At 46.6% G+C, this 19,916-nt stretch overlaps 1 protein-coding gene across 3 annotated transcripts in view; it reads right to left on the bottom strand.

Annotated features, from left to right (window-relative positions):
* RAB31 (RAB31, member RAS oncogene family) overlaps positions 1 to 19,616 on the bottom strand; it is a 142,389-nt gene extending 122,773 nt beyond the window's left edge. Inside the window, exon 1 of one of the 3 annotated variants that reach the window (XM_035013807.1) lies at positions 19,416 to 19,616. In XM_035013807.1, coding sequence (XP_034869698.1) covers positions 19,416 to 19,541 — 126 coding nt within the window. In that variant the 5' untranslated portion in view covers positions 19,542 to 19,616. Of the gene's footprint in view, positions 1 to 18,748; positions 19,150 to 19,415 lie in introns of those variants that run through there. The other 2 variants (XM_035013806.1, XM_035013808.1) reach the window with 2 other exon arrangements.
* Between the last annotated feature and the right edge of the window lie 300 nt (positions 19,617 to 19,916).

Raw genomic sequence — 19,916 nt, 5'->3', positions numbered from 1 at the left:
ACCGGAAATGTACCTGTGCAAAATGCTATCCTGAGCTTCCAAAAATACCTAGTGAGCATATCTGTGCCCCCACTGCTTGGTCCCCCAGCTCTGTTTCAACACCTCCTGGGACAAAGAAAATCCCTTCAGCCATTCTTCAAATGTCACCACTGAAGTCACCTTCAACTGGATAGGCTCCATCCTGCACAAAACTGCAGCCTTGGGAGAAGACACAACCCTCCAGCTAAAATGAATGTTCCAGGGACATGGGTTTCCCCCTTCCTCACTGAGGACAAGCACACCAATAACCAAACCTGGTCGTGGATCAACCTTGGCCACTATCATTTTTGAGGCCAATGCTGAGCTTAATCACAACTTACATACCAAACTTTGACCACACTCCTTTTAAGGGAGGCAGTAGGCATGGTGGTTTAACAGCAGTTTCTAGAATGGCCTGGAGGTGAACATCAGTCCTGCTGCTAACTGACCAAGGGGCCCAAAGCAAGTTGTTAACTTCTTTGGGCTTCTATTTCAACTGCACAATGATGATAATAAGAGTTGCTCCTTAGGGGCGCCTGGGTGGCTCAGCTGTTAAGTGTCTGCCTTCGGCTCAGGTCATGATCCCAGGGTCCTGGGATCGAGCCCCACATAGGGCTTCCTTTATATGTTTTTTTAAAATAGTGACTTCATTTACCAACCACCCTTCCCCATCCAAAAAAAAAAGCTTCTCTAGTTGCTTATTTCTGATAGCTACTACTTCCAACTTCAGGGACCTAATTTACCTGGATGAACACCAGAAGACTGTTCTGAGGCTCTCTCAGTCTGGGAGGGAGGATGGGCCAGAGTCTAAAGACTAATGGAGGGGTGCCTGGGTGGTTCGGTCGGTTAAGTGGCTGCTTTCGGCTCAGGTCATGATCTCAGGGTCCTGGGATCAAGCCCCACATCTGACAGCTCCCTGCTCAGTGGAGAGCCTGCTTCTCCCTCTCCATCTGCCTGCCACTCTGCCTACTTGTGCTCTCTCTCTATCTCTGTCAAATAAACAAATAAAATCTTTAAAAAAAAATAAAAATAAAAAAATAAAGACCAGTGAAGAGACCAGCTGCCGAAGGGCTGGGAGTTGTGCCAAAGGGCACATGGATCTGACTGACAGAGCAGCAAAGATAGGCAGGGAGCTGGGAGGCCCATTGTGGTTCACTGTCCCAGGAGTTCTGGCCACACCCACTTTGGGCTGACTCCTGGAGGTAATGACAGCCCAGGAAGATGGGACGGGGCTTGGGGTTTGGTTGGGACTGCAGGCAGACTGTAGGAATCAGAATTCTAAGTTAATCTAGTAATCAGAATAAAGGAGAAGCTATGCCTCTAGAATGGCTATGATACTGAAGACTGGGGCAGCTTTGGGCACAGAAAGTGCCATCTTCCTGGAAGCAGCCTATCCCCGGTGTGACTGGTGACAAGCAGCGCAGGACCCCACTATAGCGTAGGGGTCATCATTTCATCCACCAGAGCATGTGCCCTACAGTCTACACATGACGTGCATCGGAAACCTGGTGCCACGATGACTCCAGCACCGTTCACTATTTGGGGGAGATGAAGAATGATCAAGGACAATTTTAAGTGGACTGCATTACATGTTAAGCTCAATTTATCCCCAACCCTTAGACTCATAATTCCCACTGACATAGCAATTTCTGGACTAACTCCAATGGAAGGGATCCTGCTCACACTGAAGTGGAAAAAAATAAAGATTTACAGCATGGAAATACCCAAGTGCTGTAGATGGTGGAAAGTGCAGCTCATCACTCCACTTGCTTATTTTTCTACCACCGATCCAAACACATGAGCCACCACACTTCAGAGCCAAGCCCACCCCAGCTAAGACTCAGCTCCCAACAGCACTCTTTCCATTTAACTACCCTAAATTTGTCACTCATTTAAGTATCTTCCAGTAACCACCAAATTAATTCAATATATGCAGTGTTCCAAATTTCTATTCTCAGTGAGATGCACATTGTCATAGACAATCAAAACTCACCATACACTCAGCACCTGCCAAAACTCTTACATGTTAATAGTGGCAAATAGTGTTAATAAGGGCGTCATAAATATCTGTTGAATGAGCAAATCTATTAACTAGTTCCAACTTGCAGCCCTGGAGGTTCAAGGCACCTTGTGCCATTCAGCTACCATAAACCGATTCCTTTATACTATTTCTAAGTTCTCCTGAATATGATTAATTCATAAATCAATGGATTTTTTTAATAGAACAATATGGAATATAGAAATAGACCCACATACACATAGGGGTTTCGTTTATGATACAAATAGCATATCAGATCAGTAAATAAAGATGAATTAATCAGTAAAGTGAGACATTTGAAATAAGAAAAAAATAAAAAATAAAAAAACCTAAATCCCAACCTAGCTTTTTGTACAAAATAAATTCTATTTGATCAAAAAAGTTTAATTTAAAAAAAAAACACTATAAAAGTAGTAGAGCAAAATAAAAATATAGGTAACAATTTTTATAATATTACAGTGTGGAAGAACTTTCTAAGCAAGACATAAAACACCAAAACCACAAAAGAAAAGACTGCCACATTTGGCTAAATAAAGGTTTTTAAATATTTGGGATGATTTTTAAAATACAGTAAACAAAGTAAAACAGAAACCAACAAACTGAGGGAAAATATGTGCAATATAAATGACAAAGGGTTTGGTTTCTTAATATGCAAAGAGTTCTCGCAAATCAATAAGAAAAACCCAATTAAAAATGGATAAATGATATGACTTGGTAAGTAACAGAAAAAAATAGTCAATAAACATATGAAAAGATATTCATTATTTAAGAAGTGCAAATAAGAACAGGTTACCATTTTTAACCCATAATATTAGCAGAGATACAAAATCTTGATGATATTCATTGTTAGTAAAGGTGTGGAAAATCATACTCTAAACACTTAAAAGGAAGGTAAATTAGTACAATATTTTGGAGATTACTTTTACAATATCTTTTTAAAGATATAAACTTCATATATCTCTGACCCAAAACTCTATTTCTGGGAATTATCCTACAGATATATTTTACACACATACATTAAAATTTGGATACAAAGATTTTACTGCAAACTATTTGTAAAAACCAAAATTGGAACTATCCAAACATCTGTCATTAGGGCACCAATTAAGTAAATCATGGTATATTGTTGTGAGAGAATTCTATGTGACTCTTAAAATAAATGACATAGATCAATACATACTGACAAGAAAAGATAGTCAAGGTTTACCTCTAGGTGAAAGAAGCAGGAAAAGAACACTTGCATATGCACAACCATATCTAGAAAACTAAATAAGAAACATAAGACATTACCAGAGGAAGGTGGTCTTTGCACTTTTCATTTTGGAAGCTTTCTGTACCATTTGTATTCTTTTTGTTTTTTTAAGATTTTATTTATTTATTAGAAAGAAAGCACAAGCAGGGGAGCGGCAGGCAGAGGGAGAAGCAGGCTTCTCACTGGGCAAGGAGGAGCCCGATACAGAACTTGATCCCAGGACCCTGGGATTGTGACCTGAGCCAAAGGCAGACACTGAGCTGAGCCACCCAGGGGTCCCTGTACCATTTGTATTCTTTACAAGTATGTATTAAGTCTAGTCATTAAAAAAGAACTTCAAGGAAGGGGCGCCTGGGTGGCTCAGCTGGTTAAGCATGTGACTCTTGATTTTGGCTCAGGTCATGATCTCAGGGTTGTGAGATCGAGACCCGCATTGGGCTCCACACTGAACATACAGCCTGCCTAAGATTCTCTCTCTCCCTCTCCCTTTGTCCCTCCCCCGCCACGCCCGCACATGCCTTCTCTCTCTCTAAAAAAAAAAAAAAGAACAACAACAACTTTAAGGAAGGAGGGTCTTAACAAAGGTTTTCTTCATAGAAAGGTTTTCTTCATTAAAAATAGGCACAGTATTTTTAATACTTGATGGAATTGCTTTCAAACACCCTTGAACACTTTAAAAAGGCTTATTTATCTACAACTAATAATGTTTCCCATTTAACGAATTGATTAAAATAGGCCTCCATTGCTTTCCAACCTCCTTCATATCCCAGCAAACACGGAAAATGATATTATTTGTTAGCACTGGACACATGGACACAAGTGGCTGCAGCCCGCTCAGCCCCCTCTCCCAAGGCCAGCCTTCTAGTCCCTGCACCTATGACACGACGGCAGCCCCCGCCCACCAGCTGGGAGGCTCCTGTTCTAGGAGCTTCTATTAAACAACACCACTTTGGTATAATTGCTTTGAAATAATGAAGATCCTTCCGTAAGTATGTTATAATTTAAAAACAAGCGAAATCGGGCGCCTGGGTGACTCAGTCGGTTAAGTGCCTGCCTTCGGCTCAGGTCATGATCCCAGAGTCCTGGGATGGAGCCCCACATCAAGTCCCTGCTCAGTGGGGAGTCTGCTTCTCCTTCTCCCTCTGCCCCTTCCCCCCACTTGCTCTCTCTCTGAAATAAATAAAATCTTCTAAAAAAAATTAAAAAATAAATAAATAATTAAAATAAAAACAAGCAAAAATATAGGTGACCTTTGAACAACACAGGTTTGAACTGCGTGGGTCCATTCACACAGATTTTCTTCAATGAATACGCTCTAGTACTGTAAATGTATTTTCTTTATAATTTTCTTAATATTTTCTTTTCTCTGATGTTAGAGAAAACTTAATTATTACTGTAATAATACATTATATAATATATATAAAATAGGTGTTAATCGACTTTATATTATCAGTAAGGTTTCTGGTCAACAGTAGGCTCTCTGTATTAAGTTTCAGGAGGGGTCAACATGAATTATTCAACTGTGTTATACATGAATTTTCAACTGTGCAGGGGGTCAGTGCCCCTACTCCCCACATTGTTCAAGGGTCCCCTGTAATAGTATGGTGTTAGAAGTCAGAAGAATAGGTTAGTTTTCTTTCTTTTTTGCTTTTCTTTTCTTTTTTCTTTCCTTTTTGAAGCCTAATGTCAGGAAGGAGGAACAGGATGGGCTTCGGAGGGACTGGTCACTGTTTCAGGATCTGCATGTTTGTGATTATATAGGTCTACTCATTTTGTGAAAATCCATTTTGCACCACATTTAAGATCCGTGCAGTTTTTTATATGAATATTATACTTCAGTATAAAAATTTAAAGAGTATGTTATAAATCTGGTCAAGTTCGTAAAAATAATGAAGTTCTACAATATAGAGTAAATCAAAAGTTATTACTTAGCACTTATGTCTTACACATCCCATAGCAGAGAAGATTAAAGAAAACTTCTAAATTGGAATCCTCTTGTAGAAACAATCTATTCAAACTCCCCTAAGCCTTTTGAGGTTATCAGGATGTAAAATGGTTCATGGTGAAAGAGTAAGAGAATTTTCTGACTATGATTTCCTAGGCAGGATTCCCTGTGAGAAGTTATGTGAGTTAGTTAAGTGGCAAAGACAGAAAAGGTCCTCCAGTCTCCCTGCCCAGAGGCTTGTCCACACTCCGCTGTAGTGCCTGGCAGAAGGCCAGCAGAGTTGTGATGACAGTTGTACCCGCAGACCTAGAAACTTCGAACATCGAACCGGCCCCACCCATCTAGCAGGCTGGCCTTGTGACTGACTGATCACAATTTGCAAACTGACATTCCTGACATACTGCTTAACAGGCATCCAATGAGAGAATAAAGGAATAAAAGGACCAAAGCAAAAACGCTGCTTCCTGGACATGTGAGCCGGGAAATGGGGAACAGAAACCCTGGGCTCCAGGTGCTCGCCTCATACACAGGCTGTGGGCCTGGAGCAAAGCCAACACCCCAAGCCTCAGTGCCTCACACCTGCACATCAGGGACAGGAAGCGTACCCAGTATGTGGGCCGCACACTGCGACCATACAAAGCAGCTGGGGACGTGTTAGGACCTCCCTACTGTCATCAGGATCCAGATACTGCACTGTGTATCACAATGTAATACATTCCCAGAAGTGAGGATCAGTCATCTTACCTCCCAAAACACCTGGCCAGGACCCTGACATTGTGGGGATTTGCCTCCTTTTCTTCCATGGATGTACTTCAAACCTGGTTCGGTGATTATTACTTTTTAAACACAGAGCCTTTTATTTTTTTAATAATCCCATTCTATCGAACCATTATGGCATGCCGGCTGTGAACAAGTGATCTGTGACTAGTAACGATCACAGTTTGCGGCACGGCAACATAGTTAAGTGCATCAGGTCCTGGAGTCACACCAAGCTAGTTCTAATCCACGAAGCCTCACTTCTCAGCATGAGTGTTTGTGCATGTCCCTAACCCCTGAGCTTCAGTCTCCTCATCAGCAAGGTGGGGACAATAACAGAACTCACCCTGACAAGTCCCATAATGCCATAATGTATGCAAAGCACTTACTCAGTTGGGGGAGATTAAAGACCACCACAGATTCTTGGCATTCCTCCCATTAAGAGGTGGAGCATAGATCTCCTCCCTCTGCTTCTGGGCGGGCCTTAGTGACTTGCTCCAACAATTACACATGGCAGAAATGACATTCTGGGCTCTAGGAGCCTAGGTCACAAGAAGCTTCTGCCCGAAGCTCATGGAACATTCACTCTGGAAACAGCCAGCCCCCAGGTGACAAGTCTGCCTCCCCTGAGACTCCAGGCTACAAAGAAGCCCAAGCTAACCGCGGGGAGAGGCCACGTGGAGAGAGACACCTGGTGAGCCCCAGCTGGTCCAGCCACCCCAGGGGAGGCCCCAGACATGTGAGCGATGCAGCTTGCAGATGGCTCCAGCCCCAGCCAGCATCGGCCTGAATCGGCAAGGAAACTCAGGCGGAGCTACCCTCTGAGCCCAGTCAAACCACAGAACTGGCAGAAAAAATAATGCCTTGTTCTTTTAAGCTACTCAGTGTGGGGTGGCTTGTTACACAGCAGTGGATAACTGAAGCCCTCAGATGGTGCCTGGCACATGAGTTAGACTCAGCACATGTCAGCTGAGTCTAGGATTACGGAGATACTCGCGCACTAGCCTGATTTCCAACTCATCTATATAGCGACATCCTTCTTAATCAAAGGCATTCTGCAGTGCTTTCTTGACTGGGGAAGAACAGAGTACATTTTAGTTTCGGTGCCAGGACTGTGCACCAATCTTTCTCAATTATTACTGAACCTGCTGGGATTAGGGGTAAGGGCAATTATAAACCATTATAGTGCTAGTAAGGAAGAAGCCAAGGACATATGAAGACACAGGCAGAGTGTTTGTAACTACGCTGCTCAAAAACAAGAACAAGGATGTGCACATCTGGTTAGCGGTGACACAACTGTGGTAATTCACAAGTCAGAAGCGCAGGGCTGACGGAAGGGAAATGTGCAATGACACAATTCACATTAACAGCAGCAACGTACTCAAATCAGTAAATCATACAACCAAAATTTTAACAACAATATTTTTTAAATATTTCTATTTTTATTGTGCAATAGTACATATTAGGTTATGTTACTAAAATTAACCTACAAGTAGAGGTCTACAAACAATACAACTTGTCTGTTTAAATAAGGATCTTTCTTTTAAAAATCTATAGACCAAAAAAAATCTATAGACCATATTTATTACTAGTTCCTTTTAAACTGAATTATTCTGGAAGATCTTTAAATGACTGACTTCATGATTCTCAAGCTTATATGAATAATGCTTTTATGAGAAGAACATCCTTTAAAAAGCCTAATGCGTTATTTGGCCACATACACAACAGAATCCAGGTATCCCTATGGGAGGGTCTAGGATTTTCAAGACTGTCCATGAGCTGCATCACACCAGAAAAAAGCAACACTGCACGGTTGAGGCCTACGCCTCCAGGAATAGCATCCTGGGCCAGCACATGGCATAGCTAAGAACATACCTCCACATTGCAGCAGACCCTGATTCCTGGAATGCAGCCTCCTTGCCCACAGTCCCGCCAACATCGGACACTTCATGAGGGACAACAGCTCCATTAACCCAGGGCCAACCTTAAAGGTTAGAGCAGTATTTCTCAGGCTTTTAAGACTCCATAGGCTTTTTTAAGGGGAAAAACAATCCCATGGGTCCCAACGAAGACATTAATGATAGTGTAAATAAATGCAAATAATAAAAGTACACACAAACTACTAATGCTATTCTGAAACTAGAAAATAAAGATAAATGTATTAATTAAATGCAAATTAAACTATAAAACCAACAACATTCAGATGAATATCAGTCTACTGTGATGGATAATGTTGCTCTGCTGAACTGAAATAGCTCAGGGCTGGAGAGCACTCTGAGGTCAGCATACTGGCACCATGTGACGGTATGGTTCCCTCCTACTCCATACATGATCTGTCAGCAAAGTATTCACTTCTAGCTTCAAACAGCCAGAGTGGGACTCCACTCACAGCCTAGGCCGCTACCCTCTGGTGGAAATCACCGTGACCTGGCCTTCCACCAGCTCCCCTGCCAGTGGTCTACCCTCTATGCAGCTGCTGGAGCCATCTGCAGAAAAGGGAGGTCAGACCATTGCTACTGCTCTGCACAAAACCTCCAACAGCCCTGATGCCCAGGAAATGCTGCAGTTCCCACACTGCCCTACCCACAAGACCCAAAAGACTCAGGTCCCAAGCCTCCAACTGTTCCCTTCCCAATGGTCACTCTGCTTTGGCCACACTGGCCTGCCCACTGGAGCTCAAACTCACCAGGCATGCCTCTCCCATTCCAGCCTTGGGTCCCCTCTGCCAACTGAGGAATATTGCCTCTGTGTCTCAAAGGCCTTCTCAGTGAGGCCTTCCTCAAGCCCCTACTTAGCCACCCCCCAGGCAGCACTTCCAGGGCCCCCCTCCCGACCCTCAGCCCTCCCCCTGCCCCCACCTGCTTTTTCTCCACCACAGGTGTCACCAGTACTAGGTATTTATGAGCACTGGTCACTCCTGCTGGAATGTCGGCTCCACAAGTTCAGGACTGTGGGTCCGATTTGTTACCCGCCCTATGCCCAAGCCCTGGCACAGTGCCTGGTAAATATCCGTGACGTGTCACAGGATCACTGGGTCTTCACGTGGCCCCATGCATTATTTTTGTCCTAACTCTGCCTGGGCTCTTGTCTCTGAGCCAGTTTTTGTGAGCACTTAAGTTGACACAGTTTTGTCACACGGTGATCACCCTGAAGATCCAGGATGTAATCTTATTTATTTTTTAAAAACAGCATCGAAAAAGAACAGGCACAGAAAGCTATAGACCCCCGGGGCAGAATGACAGACCCACAACTTTCCAAAACCCCATTTGGAGAGAGACTAGCTTTGAGAGTGGTGGGGAAGCCAGAGCTGTTGCTACTGCCGAGGTCACGATGAGACCAAACAATGACGTGCACAGATAAGAAGACAGCATCCTGATAAGCCCCTATAAGAAGACAGCATCCTGATAAGCCCCTTGAGTGTGTGTCCCGCTGAGGATATACCTGGCCCCTCATGGCCCAAAGGCATAACCTTCACGTTTCAAGGACCTCTCACTGTCTGAAACCAATTTACTTTCCAATTTTATTATCAAATTATCCATCATTGCCAGTAACAACCAAAGGGATCTCTACCCGTCAAACATCTCCTTGGCCCTGCAGCAAATTTTTATAGGTTTTAAATTATTGACACAAGCAATGCATGCTCATTAAATAAACCAAGGAAGAGAAAGAGTAAGTTGTTTTAAAGTGCAAATTAGGCCCTGCCCCACAGGGATCACCACTTCCACAAATGAGTCTTTTTAGAACCTTTTCCTGTAGATGAATGCGTGCCGTGACCAGAGCCTCTCCCACTCACTCCCTCCACATTCCCCTCCTCTGCACTGGGCCTACACCGCTCAGCAGCAGGCACCCACATGCCCTCCCTGGTCTCTCCCAAACTCCCCAGCCCTTCATCAGGAACATGGGGCAATGAAGCATCATGTGACATCCCGCAGGGTCGCCTGGGGTTCATTCCTATGTGTGCCCCATCACACCAAGTATACTGCTGGACCATAAACCTCAAGGACCTTGTCCCCCCCTCTCTGGGAAACTGTCCTATGTGCCGATAGCCTAGCAGCCACGTAGCACATCTCCAGTGAGTAACTCTACTCCTCTCTCAAGGCACACGGCCCTCAGTTAAATCCTCATTCACTTTATATAGACCCTCATTTGCCTGTGTTACTCTCCAAAGGGTAAGCCTGGCTGGGTTTTCTGGTCTACACCGGCAGCAGGGGGGAAGGTCACCAGGCTCAGCTCAGCACACACTCCCCCACTCAGCAGTTGGGGAGCAAGTGAAGAGCAGGCTAGAAACATTCCCTCTAAGAGCTAAGCCCCAGATGCCTCTTTCAAGAAGGACAGTCTGATGATTCATAGATGAGAGGTGGGGAGAATAAGAATACAAATTAAAAGGATGGAAGAAAATGACCCTGCGGGGCAGGAAAGAACAGAGACAACAAAAAAAACATAGAGCAGGACGGAGAACTTGATGTTGACCAGAAAATTAAGAACGGTCATCTTAAACGTAACACCGAAAACAGGGAAAGAAGAGAAGCTACAAGAAGGGGAACCAGGGGGTTAAGGGAGGCAGGTAGGCTGATTTCTTCATACCTGCAGGATTTCCAGTTAACAAGAGGAAACAAGACTGTGGCAAGTTTGTACAATTTTATGTCATTCTAAAGAAACAAGGCTAAAGGCATTGTCCCGGATCCCTCGTCTTTGTGGTCTCGAACGAAAATCAGCATTTATCATTTCACTACTCAGTCATTATGAGTCAGTCACTCATAGATTCAAAATTTAATTAAAATGAGCATGTATTACTTTATAATAAAGAAAATAGTCTCAGAAGATTATTATGAAAAAGTTTAGAAAATATTTTAGCTCCTGAAATGAAAGGTAAGTCCATGAAGTCTGGAGTATTGATGCTATGCTTTTTTTTTTCTTAAAAGAAAGAAAAAAAGACTTTCTTAATTAAGCTCACCATAAGTGTAAATGCCATGGCCAATAGTTAGACCAGAAAAAACAAAAAAACAAAAAACACAGGAACACTGCTCTTCCCCTTTGCCAGCAAAGGTCAAGTGGGCAACTTTTTTTTTTTTTTTAAGATTTTATTTATTTATTTGAGAGAATGAGAGACAGAGAGCACAAGAGGGAAGAGGGCAGAGGGAGAAGCAGACCCCCTGCTGAGCAAGGAGCCCGATATGGGACTCGATCCCGGGACTCCAGGATCATGACCTGAGCCGAAGGCAGTCGCTTAACCAACTGAGCCACCCAGGCGCCCAAGTGGGCAACTTTTATATGAAACTCTTCATGCACATGCGCATGTGTTGCATGCTCATTCCTCACTCTTTCTCTCTCCCTCTCTCTCTCCCTTTCTTCCCCCCAGCCCTCCTCCCCTTCTCTTGTCTTCCTTTCTCTCCTCCAACTCCCTCTCCCTCTCTCTCCCCTTTCAAGGACGTCTCTGACAGAGGCACCTTTTAGGACTATGCATTCTACCAGCAGATCCTAGTTAGAATACTGACTCCAAGAGAGCAAAAAGGAAGTGATACTGGATAATGCAGGTATCTTTTTCTTCTAGAAAAACAAATACTGTTGACAAAAAGGGATCCAGCTCTCTGCTACTTTGTTCGAAGTAGAGAAAATAGGAGGGAAATGATTTCCCCTTGGTTCTGCTTGCTCTCCCACAGGTCCCCCAGGTGCCTTTGGGGGAACTGAAAGCAGCCTGGGGCTACCTTTTGGGCTAAATCTTGAGCAAGCAGAAGCCAAGTTCATGACCTCCAGAGAAGTCAGAGCAGGTCTGAAGCTGTAGGAGCAAGGAAATACATCAGAAAAAGATTCACCGAAACAGAAGATTCCACAGTGAGAAGCCCATTCAGTGACCCCGATGTTAAATCCCCCTTTTCTTTTCCTTATTTCTGCTGACAAAGTGAGGAACAAGAAAGACAACTCTGGTTCCTCAGGAGCTACGCGACTCTCAGCAGCTCAGTGGTCAGACCATGCAACCGAAGCTGCAGAACCAAAGTCAACTCCTGGGTAAAGCAGAGGCCCCATCTGGTCTCCGCAGGAGACTGAGCACTCTCACCCACCAACCTACCTACCTGCTTCCCCCCTCCCAGAGCTCCTGTGCCCCTCCCCCAGCTCTGGGCCAGGTTTGTTTTTCCATATAGCACTGACCACCTTCTAACCAGCCATAGAATCTGTTTTCCCACCTTTCTGCTAAAATGTAGTAAGCTCCACAAAGTATTTGAGCACATAAAAAATAAGGCCATTCAACACCTTGAGAAGGTGTCTTCTCACCAAAATGCATAACCCAGAAGAAGCAATGAGGTAGCAATCAGACAAATCGAGATCTTGGGACTTTCTGCAAGACAAGTGGTCTGAATTCATGGCAGACAAAAGGAGGGGAACTGTTTAAATGGCAGACATGACAAGCAAATGTAGTACATGCTCTCTTACTGTGGATTTTAAAACAGCTATAAAGGACATTTGGGGACAATTGGAAAATCTAAATATGAACTATATGCTCGATACCATTATATCTGTGTTCAATTCTGGGGGTATTACAGGTGTGCAGGAGAATGTCCTTTCTCCTAAAAGATACATACTTAAGTATTTAGAAAATGAACATGTTAGAATCTCAGACCTGGAAAGCAATTCTGATGATTGCTTGGCCCAACTGGCATAATGTCTGCAATTGACTTTCCCTTGGTTCAGGAAAAAGAAATAGTATTATTTAACAAATTAAAGAAAGAGAGATAAAGCAAGACTAGCAAAATGTCATCCCCACTGAATCTAGGTGAGAGATCTACAGACATTCATTGCACTACTCTTTCAAATGTTTTGTGAGTTTGAGACTTTTCAACACAAAACAAGGGAAAAAGAAGTTCAAAATAAAAGACCCCATGCTAGGGAGATTGTGGGGTCAACAGGCCAGTGGTCAGCCTGGGAGCAGAAGGGCCGTGCTCCCTGTCTCCCACACCCTGCAGCCACCTCAGCCCTGCAGAAAATACCGTGAGATCCGGGGCCCCACCTGCTCTCCCCCAGTGCCTTCGGTCCATACCCACATTTCTATTCTTGTCAAAGCCCTGGGTGTCCTTTGAGGCACAGTTCAAATCCTTCCCACTTGGAGAGACTTTCCCACATTGTTCGTTCCCAGTCCCTCTGTGTTCAATTGAACTTCAGACCTCCCACTATACCACGTGACACCTCCAGCATTCCCCCTCATCACCCTGGCCGGGAATGCTAGTTCTTGTGCACGCACCTGTCTTTCCTGCCCAACCAGGGATCTCTCCACCACCAGCAGCGACCAGAGCTCCGCCTTCCCTGTTTTCTGTCTCTAGCACAGCTAGCCCAGCAGGTGCTCAAAACAGACCTGGTGCAAAAACTTTCTGTCCCTCACTTGTCCTCACATCTAATAAGATGGATGACAGTCAGTATTTTTCATCATCCTACTCTCTTACTTCTGCTGTGCATGGCTCTGTGGCAGGTGCTGTCACAGGAATCCAAGTGATGTCACTTAGTTCACTGCTGATGGGTCCCCGTCCCAGGAACAGCAGAGGACTTCAAAAGACAAGGATCATCGAAGTTGTCCTGTCTACCTGCAGCCACCCACAGCTCCTGGCATGAAAGGAGCACTGGATAAATGGTGAGTGGTTGAGTGAATGAATGCCTATTCATTTGCAAGCACATATTAGAAATTATAAAAACGAAGTTAAATGAAGGGCACCTGGGTGGCTCAGTCAGTTGAGTGGTTGACTCTTGGTTTCGGCCCAGGTCAAGATCTCAGGGTGGTGGAATGGAGCCCTGCTAGTCGCTCCGCGCTCAGTGAGGCGACTGCTTGAGATTCTCTCTCTCCCTCTGCCCCTCCCCCCTCACGCTCGCATGCACGCGCATGCTCTCTCTTTAAAATAAATAAATAAATCTTTAAAAAAAAGATAGATTAAAGTGTAATATTTGCATAGACATTCAAACACTAAAAGTAGTCTCACTTGTTGGACACAATTAAATTTGAAGACCTTTTCTAATTCATGAGTTCAAGATCTTTTCATGTCCTAGCATCTTAAAATGTGAAGTTTTCTATTTTCCAATGGCAACGGCCTTGGAGCAGTCCTGAAGGATACAACACACTCACGAGAACAGTGACACTGGGCCAGGGCAAGGGGTGGGGGCCACATGCCTGACAAGGGATGGGGAGGGGCCATGAGAAGTTTAAAAATGCTCCACAAGGGACTCTGACGCACACCCAGAGACGCACGGAGCTCTGGAAGCTGAGGGAGACGTGTGGCCATGCTGACCCTGAACAAAAGAGGAACAAAGAGACCCTGGGGAATTCCACCCGCCTGGCCTGGGTGCTCGGTGTTACTATGTGTTGTGTGCTCCTGGGAAGACATCCCACCATGTCATTTATATTTATTTTCAAGCCAGAACCACACTTTCCACAAAGGGTTCAATTTAATAGAGGAATCAAGTTTGGTAAGAAAGAAATTAAGTTGGGGTGCCTGGGTGGCTCAGTCGGTTAAGCATCTGCCCATGGCTCAGGTCATGATCCAAGGGTCCTGGGATCGAGCCCCGCATCGGGCTCCCTGCTCAGCGGGGAGTCTGCTTCTCCCTCTGCCCCCCTGCCCCCCTGCTCGTGCTCTCTCTCTCTCCCAAATAAATAAATAAAATCTTTAAAAGGAAAAAAAAGAAAAAGAAATTAGGTTTCTAGCCTGTCTGCACCCTCCCCCACCAGCCCCACCCATGCAAAACTGGTTTTTCAATTGAACAATTGAAAATGAACATGTTAGAATCTCAGACTTGGAAAGCAATTCTGAGGATTGCCTGGCCCAATCCTCCCCATCCTACCCACTCCTTCCTTCCACAATGACCTTAACAGATTCATATAACCTTATGAACACTTCTGGTGGTGGGATGCTCACCATCACTCAAAGCAGTCCATCTGAGGTTCCACAGCTCTGATTGATCTGCTTACTGTGAGCAGAAATGTGTCCCACCCTTGGGTCCTGGAGCCTCTGGGGATCACACAGCCCCTTCCTGTGAAGGCCTTGCACACGTCTGAAGTCTCCACTGCCCAGATGTCACACCAAATCCCAGGTGTTTGCTCTGTGAAGAACCACCACCCAGATTCTAACAAAGGCCAGAAGGCTAGGCTTCCCTAAGCTCCTTACCAGAAGCAGGACACCCTTGGTTGTCTTTTAACCATGCCACTCAGCTGCTGAGGAAGTGACAGAAATCTCTAAACTGTCGTCAAGACAACCAAAGTCCAAATACAAATCTCTTTGGGATTCCATCCGGAAGCAGTTTTTAAGTGTACACACCCAGAGGAAATAATAAAATAAAAGAAAGCTCCTCTCCTCCCCCTCCTCTGCCCCTCCTTGGACTCCTCCTCTTCTCCCTTCTCTCTTTCCCTCTCTCTCTCTCCCCTTGCTTTTTGCCACGTGGTGATGTGTGTTAAAAATGCATACTGGGAAGCTTCCCACCTTCGGGGGTTGGAACAGCTGCTGCCTCAATATTGTTTTTGTTAGTTTTTTTTTTTTTTTAACATACTCTGCTGTTTTTAAGGGGGTTGTTTTTAAGCTACATGTTTCATAATACTAGTTTAGGTTACAAAGTGGGACTCTTGGCACTTTATTGACAAGAACAAGACTCCTGGGTCCCAGGTGTCTAATAAGGACCCTTTCCCAGTGTGTGCCCCTTCAAACACCTCGTCCTGCATGGCTGGCTTCCACAGGTGGCCTGCCTTATCCCAGGAAAGGGCATTCACAGAGGCCTAGGAAAAACATGAGAGGGTCCACCCATGAAAATAATGAGAGCCAAGAATTTATAACAGGTAGCCTAAATAAATCCAAAGCTCTGAAGTCCTTGGTTTTTCTAAGAGCACAAAGCATTCGGAGAATGTGCCACGGACTGCCGTGGATTCCATTTGGGAGCACTCACCAAAAGAAATAAGACAGACAAGCTGAACCTCAGAGTCCTGAAAGGCACAGGTCTGGGTAGAGAAGACATGCCTTCTGGCTTACTCTGGCTTCAACCTGTTGCAAATGACCCTCCTGTCGGGAACCTCCAACCGCTAGAGGTTGCAGACTACAGCTAAGAGGGATACAAGTCTGCACTGCCCGTGCCTAAAACAACCTTCTGCCTCAAACGGGAAGTGTACCCTCACGTGTAACCAAGGAGCAATCAGGGCAAATAGCCAGGCACAAAAACACCAGCCCCTCATACTCCCCAGTGAGACAGCCAGACTTCAGTTAGGAGGTCGGCATTCTCGATCACCTTCTCAAAGGGGCCAGAAACAAAGTAATAGGAACAGAGGGCCTGGCTTGTAGGGTCTCAGTCATACTGAGACTTCAGGGAGATGTGGTGGTGGCTGAAAAACAGGAAGCTGAATGCTAGCCACACACAAGACTTCATCCAGAAAAGATGGCCCTCCCAACACAGAGAACAAAGAAGCTCAGGACTCCTGATAAGATTTTAAGGGGACTTTCAGACGTGGCCTTGATTCCTTCTTGTAGTCACTGACCTACAAGGTTCTTTGTCAAATCAAGAGTGAACCCCAAGTGGTTAAAGTGGCTTTGACCTCCCCCAAATGCTATCTCACTCAGACAAGGCCCTCATACGGATGAGCCACTGAGAATACAGCCTATCACACACATCTTGCCCAGGACAGGCCCGGCCAAACCACACGACTTAACAAATTTTACTCAGTGTGGGTGACAAAGTCATTGGCCCTCTGATCTAAACAAGAAAAAACCTGGAGCCACTCAAAAAAACAGAAGGCTGCAGATGTGGTATTACATGGATGAAGCGTCAAAGCCTCCAGCTGCCCAGAAATACCTTCTTGTTCCGGCAGAGCTCTTTCCTGGTAAGCCAGTCTCCTACCAACAGAGCCCCTGCAAAGACCCAGCAAACAAGGGTGAGGCACCGTCTCCAGGAAGCCACTAAAAGAGTATGCTTCATTCTTAGAGATAAAAGAAAAGAAGTAAAGGGACTTCCTCCAGCTATCTCATCTCCCAGGCTTGCTAATTGTCACCCAGGAATCACACGTTAGCAGGAAATGGTACCACGCATCTTAGCAGATCATCTGGTATAATCCTCTGCCTTAAAAGGGAAGATGTTATGATGTCCATTTTATAGATGAGGCAACTGAAGTACTTGCCCAGAATTGCACAGCAAGTGATCCATGTCCTTGTAGAAGGATATAGAGACCCATCCCTGAACAGTGAAGATAATTCATGTTATGGGTAGGGCCTGAGGGAGAAAGCATGGTGGGGGGGGCGCGAGAAGGCAAAACATTTCCTACTTCATTTACTCCCAAGGCCAATCCCCGTGCACACAACACACGTCAAAGTTGCTCTTGATTCCTTGGGACACAACATTCCTTCTAAGTCTCTGAAGGCCTTCCATGAGGCTGAAATGACCCCTCGCAAGGAAAACACGAGATGCCTGGAATTTATGTCGGGACTACGTTGGAGAGCCTGGCTGAGAGTGAAAACCACCCCTGCAACAGAGGAAGACCAGGACAGGATCCTTTGCAGATCCCAGCTGTGGCTGAGCAAGCCAGGAGGGCGGGCACACATGGGAGTTTGTGCCCAGGCTAACAGCAAAGGGAGGGCCTTTGCCAGGTCTGGAATTCTAGCCAAACCGGATGATCTAGTGTAAGTGACAGTTCTGGCAAAAGACAGTGACCGGAGACAGTCAAGAACATTGTCCAGCCAGAGGTTCCAAAAGAGCCTAGATGGAGCCTAGACACTTGGCTGGTCTGGTACAATTCAATCCTAACCTGGAATCATTTCCTCATTATAGGAGTCTCTACCTCCCTCCTGATAGCCAGTTAGCACTTCTTTTAAATAACAATGTGTCTCCCCCTTTGCTGCTCTTTTTGTAGGAAATAGTTTTCTTGGGAGACAGGATTTGCCAGGGGCAGTACCCTCGGCATCGATGCCAAAGGCTGCTGGAAACACGGCTTAAAACCAGCTCTTTCAAAAGAAGAAATTCTGGAATTTGATGTGGGCACCCAAAAGGAAATGACCCTTGATATTATCTGAGCTCTCGGCGGCGGGTTTCCAGAGACTGTCCTGCATCACCTGACAGGTCTGCCGAGGCGAGGGGCTGGGGAATTGGTTTCTATCTGTGTTTCTGGCTTCTTTCCCATTTCCTCAGACCGAGAAAGACCCACTTTGGGAGGGGAAGCGGTGATCCGGGAGACTTTCTCATCCTGCCTTCTTTCTCCGGAGCACGGAAGTTTCCGAGGCGCTAAGCTCTCCAATGCTTATCCCTTCGCCTTCCAGCCGGGGCATCCCCTTGCGTTTGCTCGCCTTTGGCTGGGCTTTCTTTCTCCCCACGCCCTCACCGCGCCCCCCCCCCCCCCCCCCCCAAAGTGAATAGACCCATTGCCTCCGGGAGGCAAAAAAGATCTGGAGCCTTGGCTGAGTAACCTGAAGTTTCCGCCGGAAGGAAATTATCAAAGGCGAAGGAGAAAGCCCTCAGAGGCCGGAGGGACAGCGGCGGCGGCGGCCAGGAGCGGCGGCCGCGCTGCCTGTCCTCGCGGAGGGTCCTGGGGCCCGGCCTGGCCCGGCCCGGCACGAGCGCCGCGGGGCCCCAGCGGATCCCGGCAGACGCGGCGGCGGGGTGAACGAGTGAGAAACTCCGGGGCAGGCTCGAACCCGACCACCGCCGGGCTGGGAAGAGGGGGCGCAGGGGACGGTGGGGCGGGGGGGGACACGCACGGACGTGGGTGTCCCCCGGCGGGTGGCGGCGCAGGACTCACCCCGAGAAGACACACTTTGAGCTCCCGTATCGCCATCATGTGCTCGGGGCCGGACCGGGCAGGGGCTCAGCATCCTCCGGGGCCGGGGCCGCGCCGCGCCCGCGCCCAGCCAGCGGCCTCCAGTCTCCGCCTTTCGCTCGCTGCAGCCCGCGGGCGGGACCGCCGCCGAGGCTATTTCTGGGCCGCCGGCCCCGCCGCGGTTGGTCACGTGGCCTCCGGCCGGCTCCTCCCGGGGCTTCGGGTCTAACCTCGAGGGCCCCCGGCTCCCAGGAACGCCCCCAGACGGCGTCAGCCACCCCGGGGCAGCCCCCGGGACCTGCGGCGTCACTGGCAGAGTGCCTCCTCCCTCAGACCTACGCAGCGGCCGGACCCTGCTCTGCTGAGCCCGCCTCTGGTATCTGCCCCTCCAGCCCCGCCCGGCCGCAGTGCCCCGTGGAGTGTAAGGAGGACAGGATCTCCCCGTGGGGGGAGACCCCACGGATGGCTGCGTCCCCGAGGATTCCATTCCTCATCTCCAAGTGGATGCTGCCAGCTGAGGTCCTTTATGCGGGAGCACTTCGAAGTCCGCCTGCAGTCCCATCGTTACATGACACCCTAGGATCCCCGCAGAAATGAAGCCAAGACATAACTGTGAGGATGAGAAGGAACAGTTAACTTTGCAACCCACCTTCTCCTGCAGTTCTAATGCGAGGGTTTCGACTAACTCCCGTGTAGTTCTTGAAAATGGTTCTAGAAGCAGGGGGTCTGTAACTTCCTCCAAAACAGATGTGTCCCTGCCTGAAAAAGGAAACATGCATTGTAGAGAGGAAGCTGCCTTGCTCAGTATAGAAAATGCTATAATTTGCCTGAGCAGACACCCAACCCTCAGAAGTATAGCTAGAAATATGTCGCTCCCGGTGCAGACCATTGTCCCTTAACCAGCAAATAAAAAGAGGCTCTGGCTTGAGACAGTCAAGGAAGTCTTGTGGGACCTGTCCTCTTTTCTCCATCCATAGCCCAGTGAACCTCATCCACTGAAATGACTTCACTTGTTGCTACTATAGACAAGTCAGCTTTTTGGACATATCCACCCGAATAATCTACTGGCATTTTAGATCAGAAATAAAACGTTTTTTCTTAAACTTCATCCCCAATCCCAAACTCTCAGGCCTCTCTCCTGACTTGCCAA

Source organism: Mirounga leonina, unplaced genomic scaffold (assembly GCF_011800145.1).
Source record: "Mirounga leonina isolate KUSES-001 unplaced genomic scaffold, KU_Mleo_1.0 Mir_167, whole genome shotgun sequence".
Classification (NCBI taxonomy): Eukaryota; Metazoa; Chordata; class Mammalia; order Carnivora; family Phocidae; genus Mirounga; species Mirounga leonina.
The sequence above is the reverse complement of the archived record's forward strand: the minus strand, read 5'-3'. Positions and strand labels throughout refer to the sequence as shown.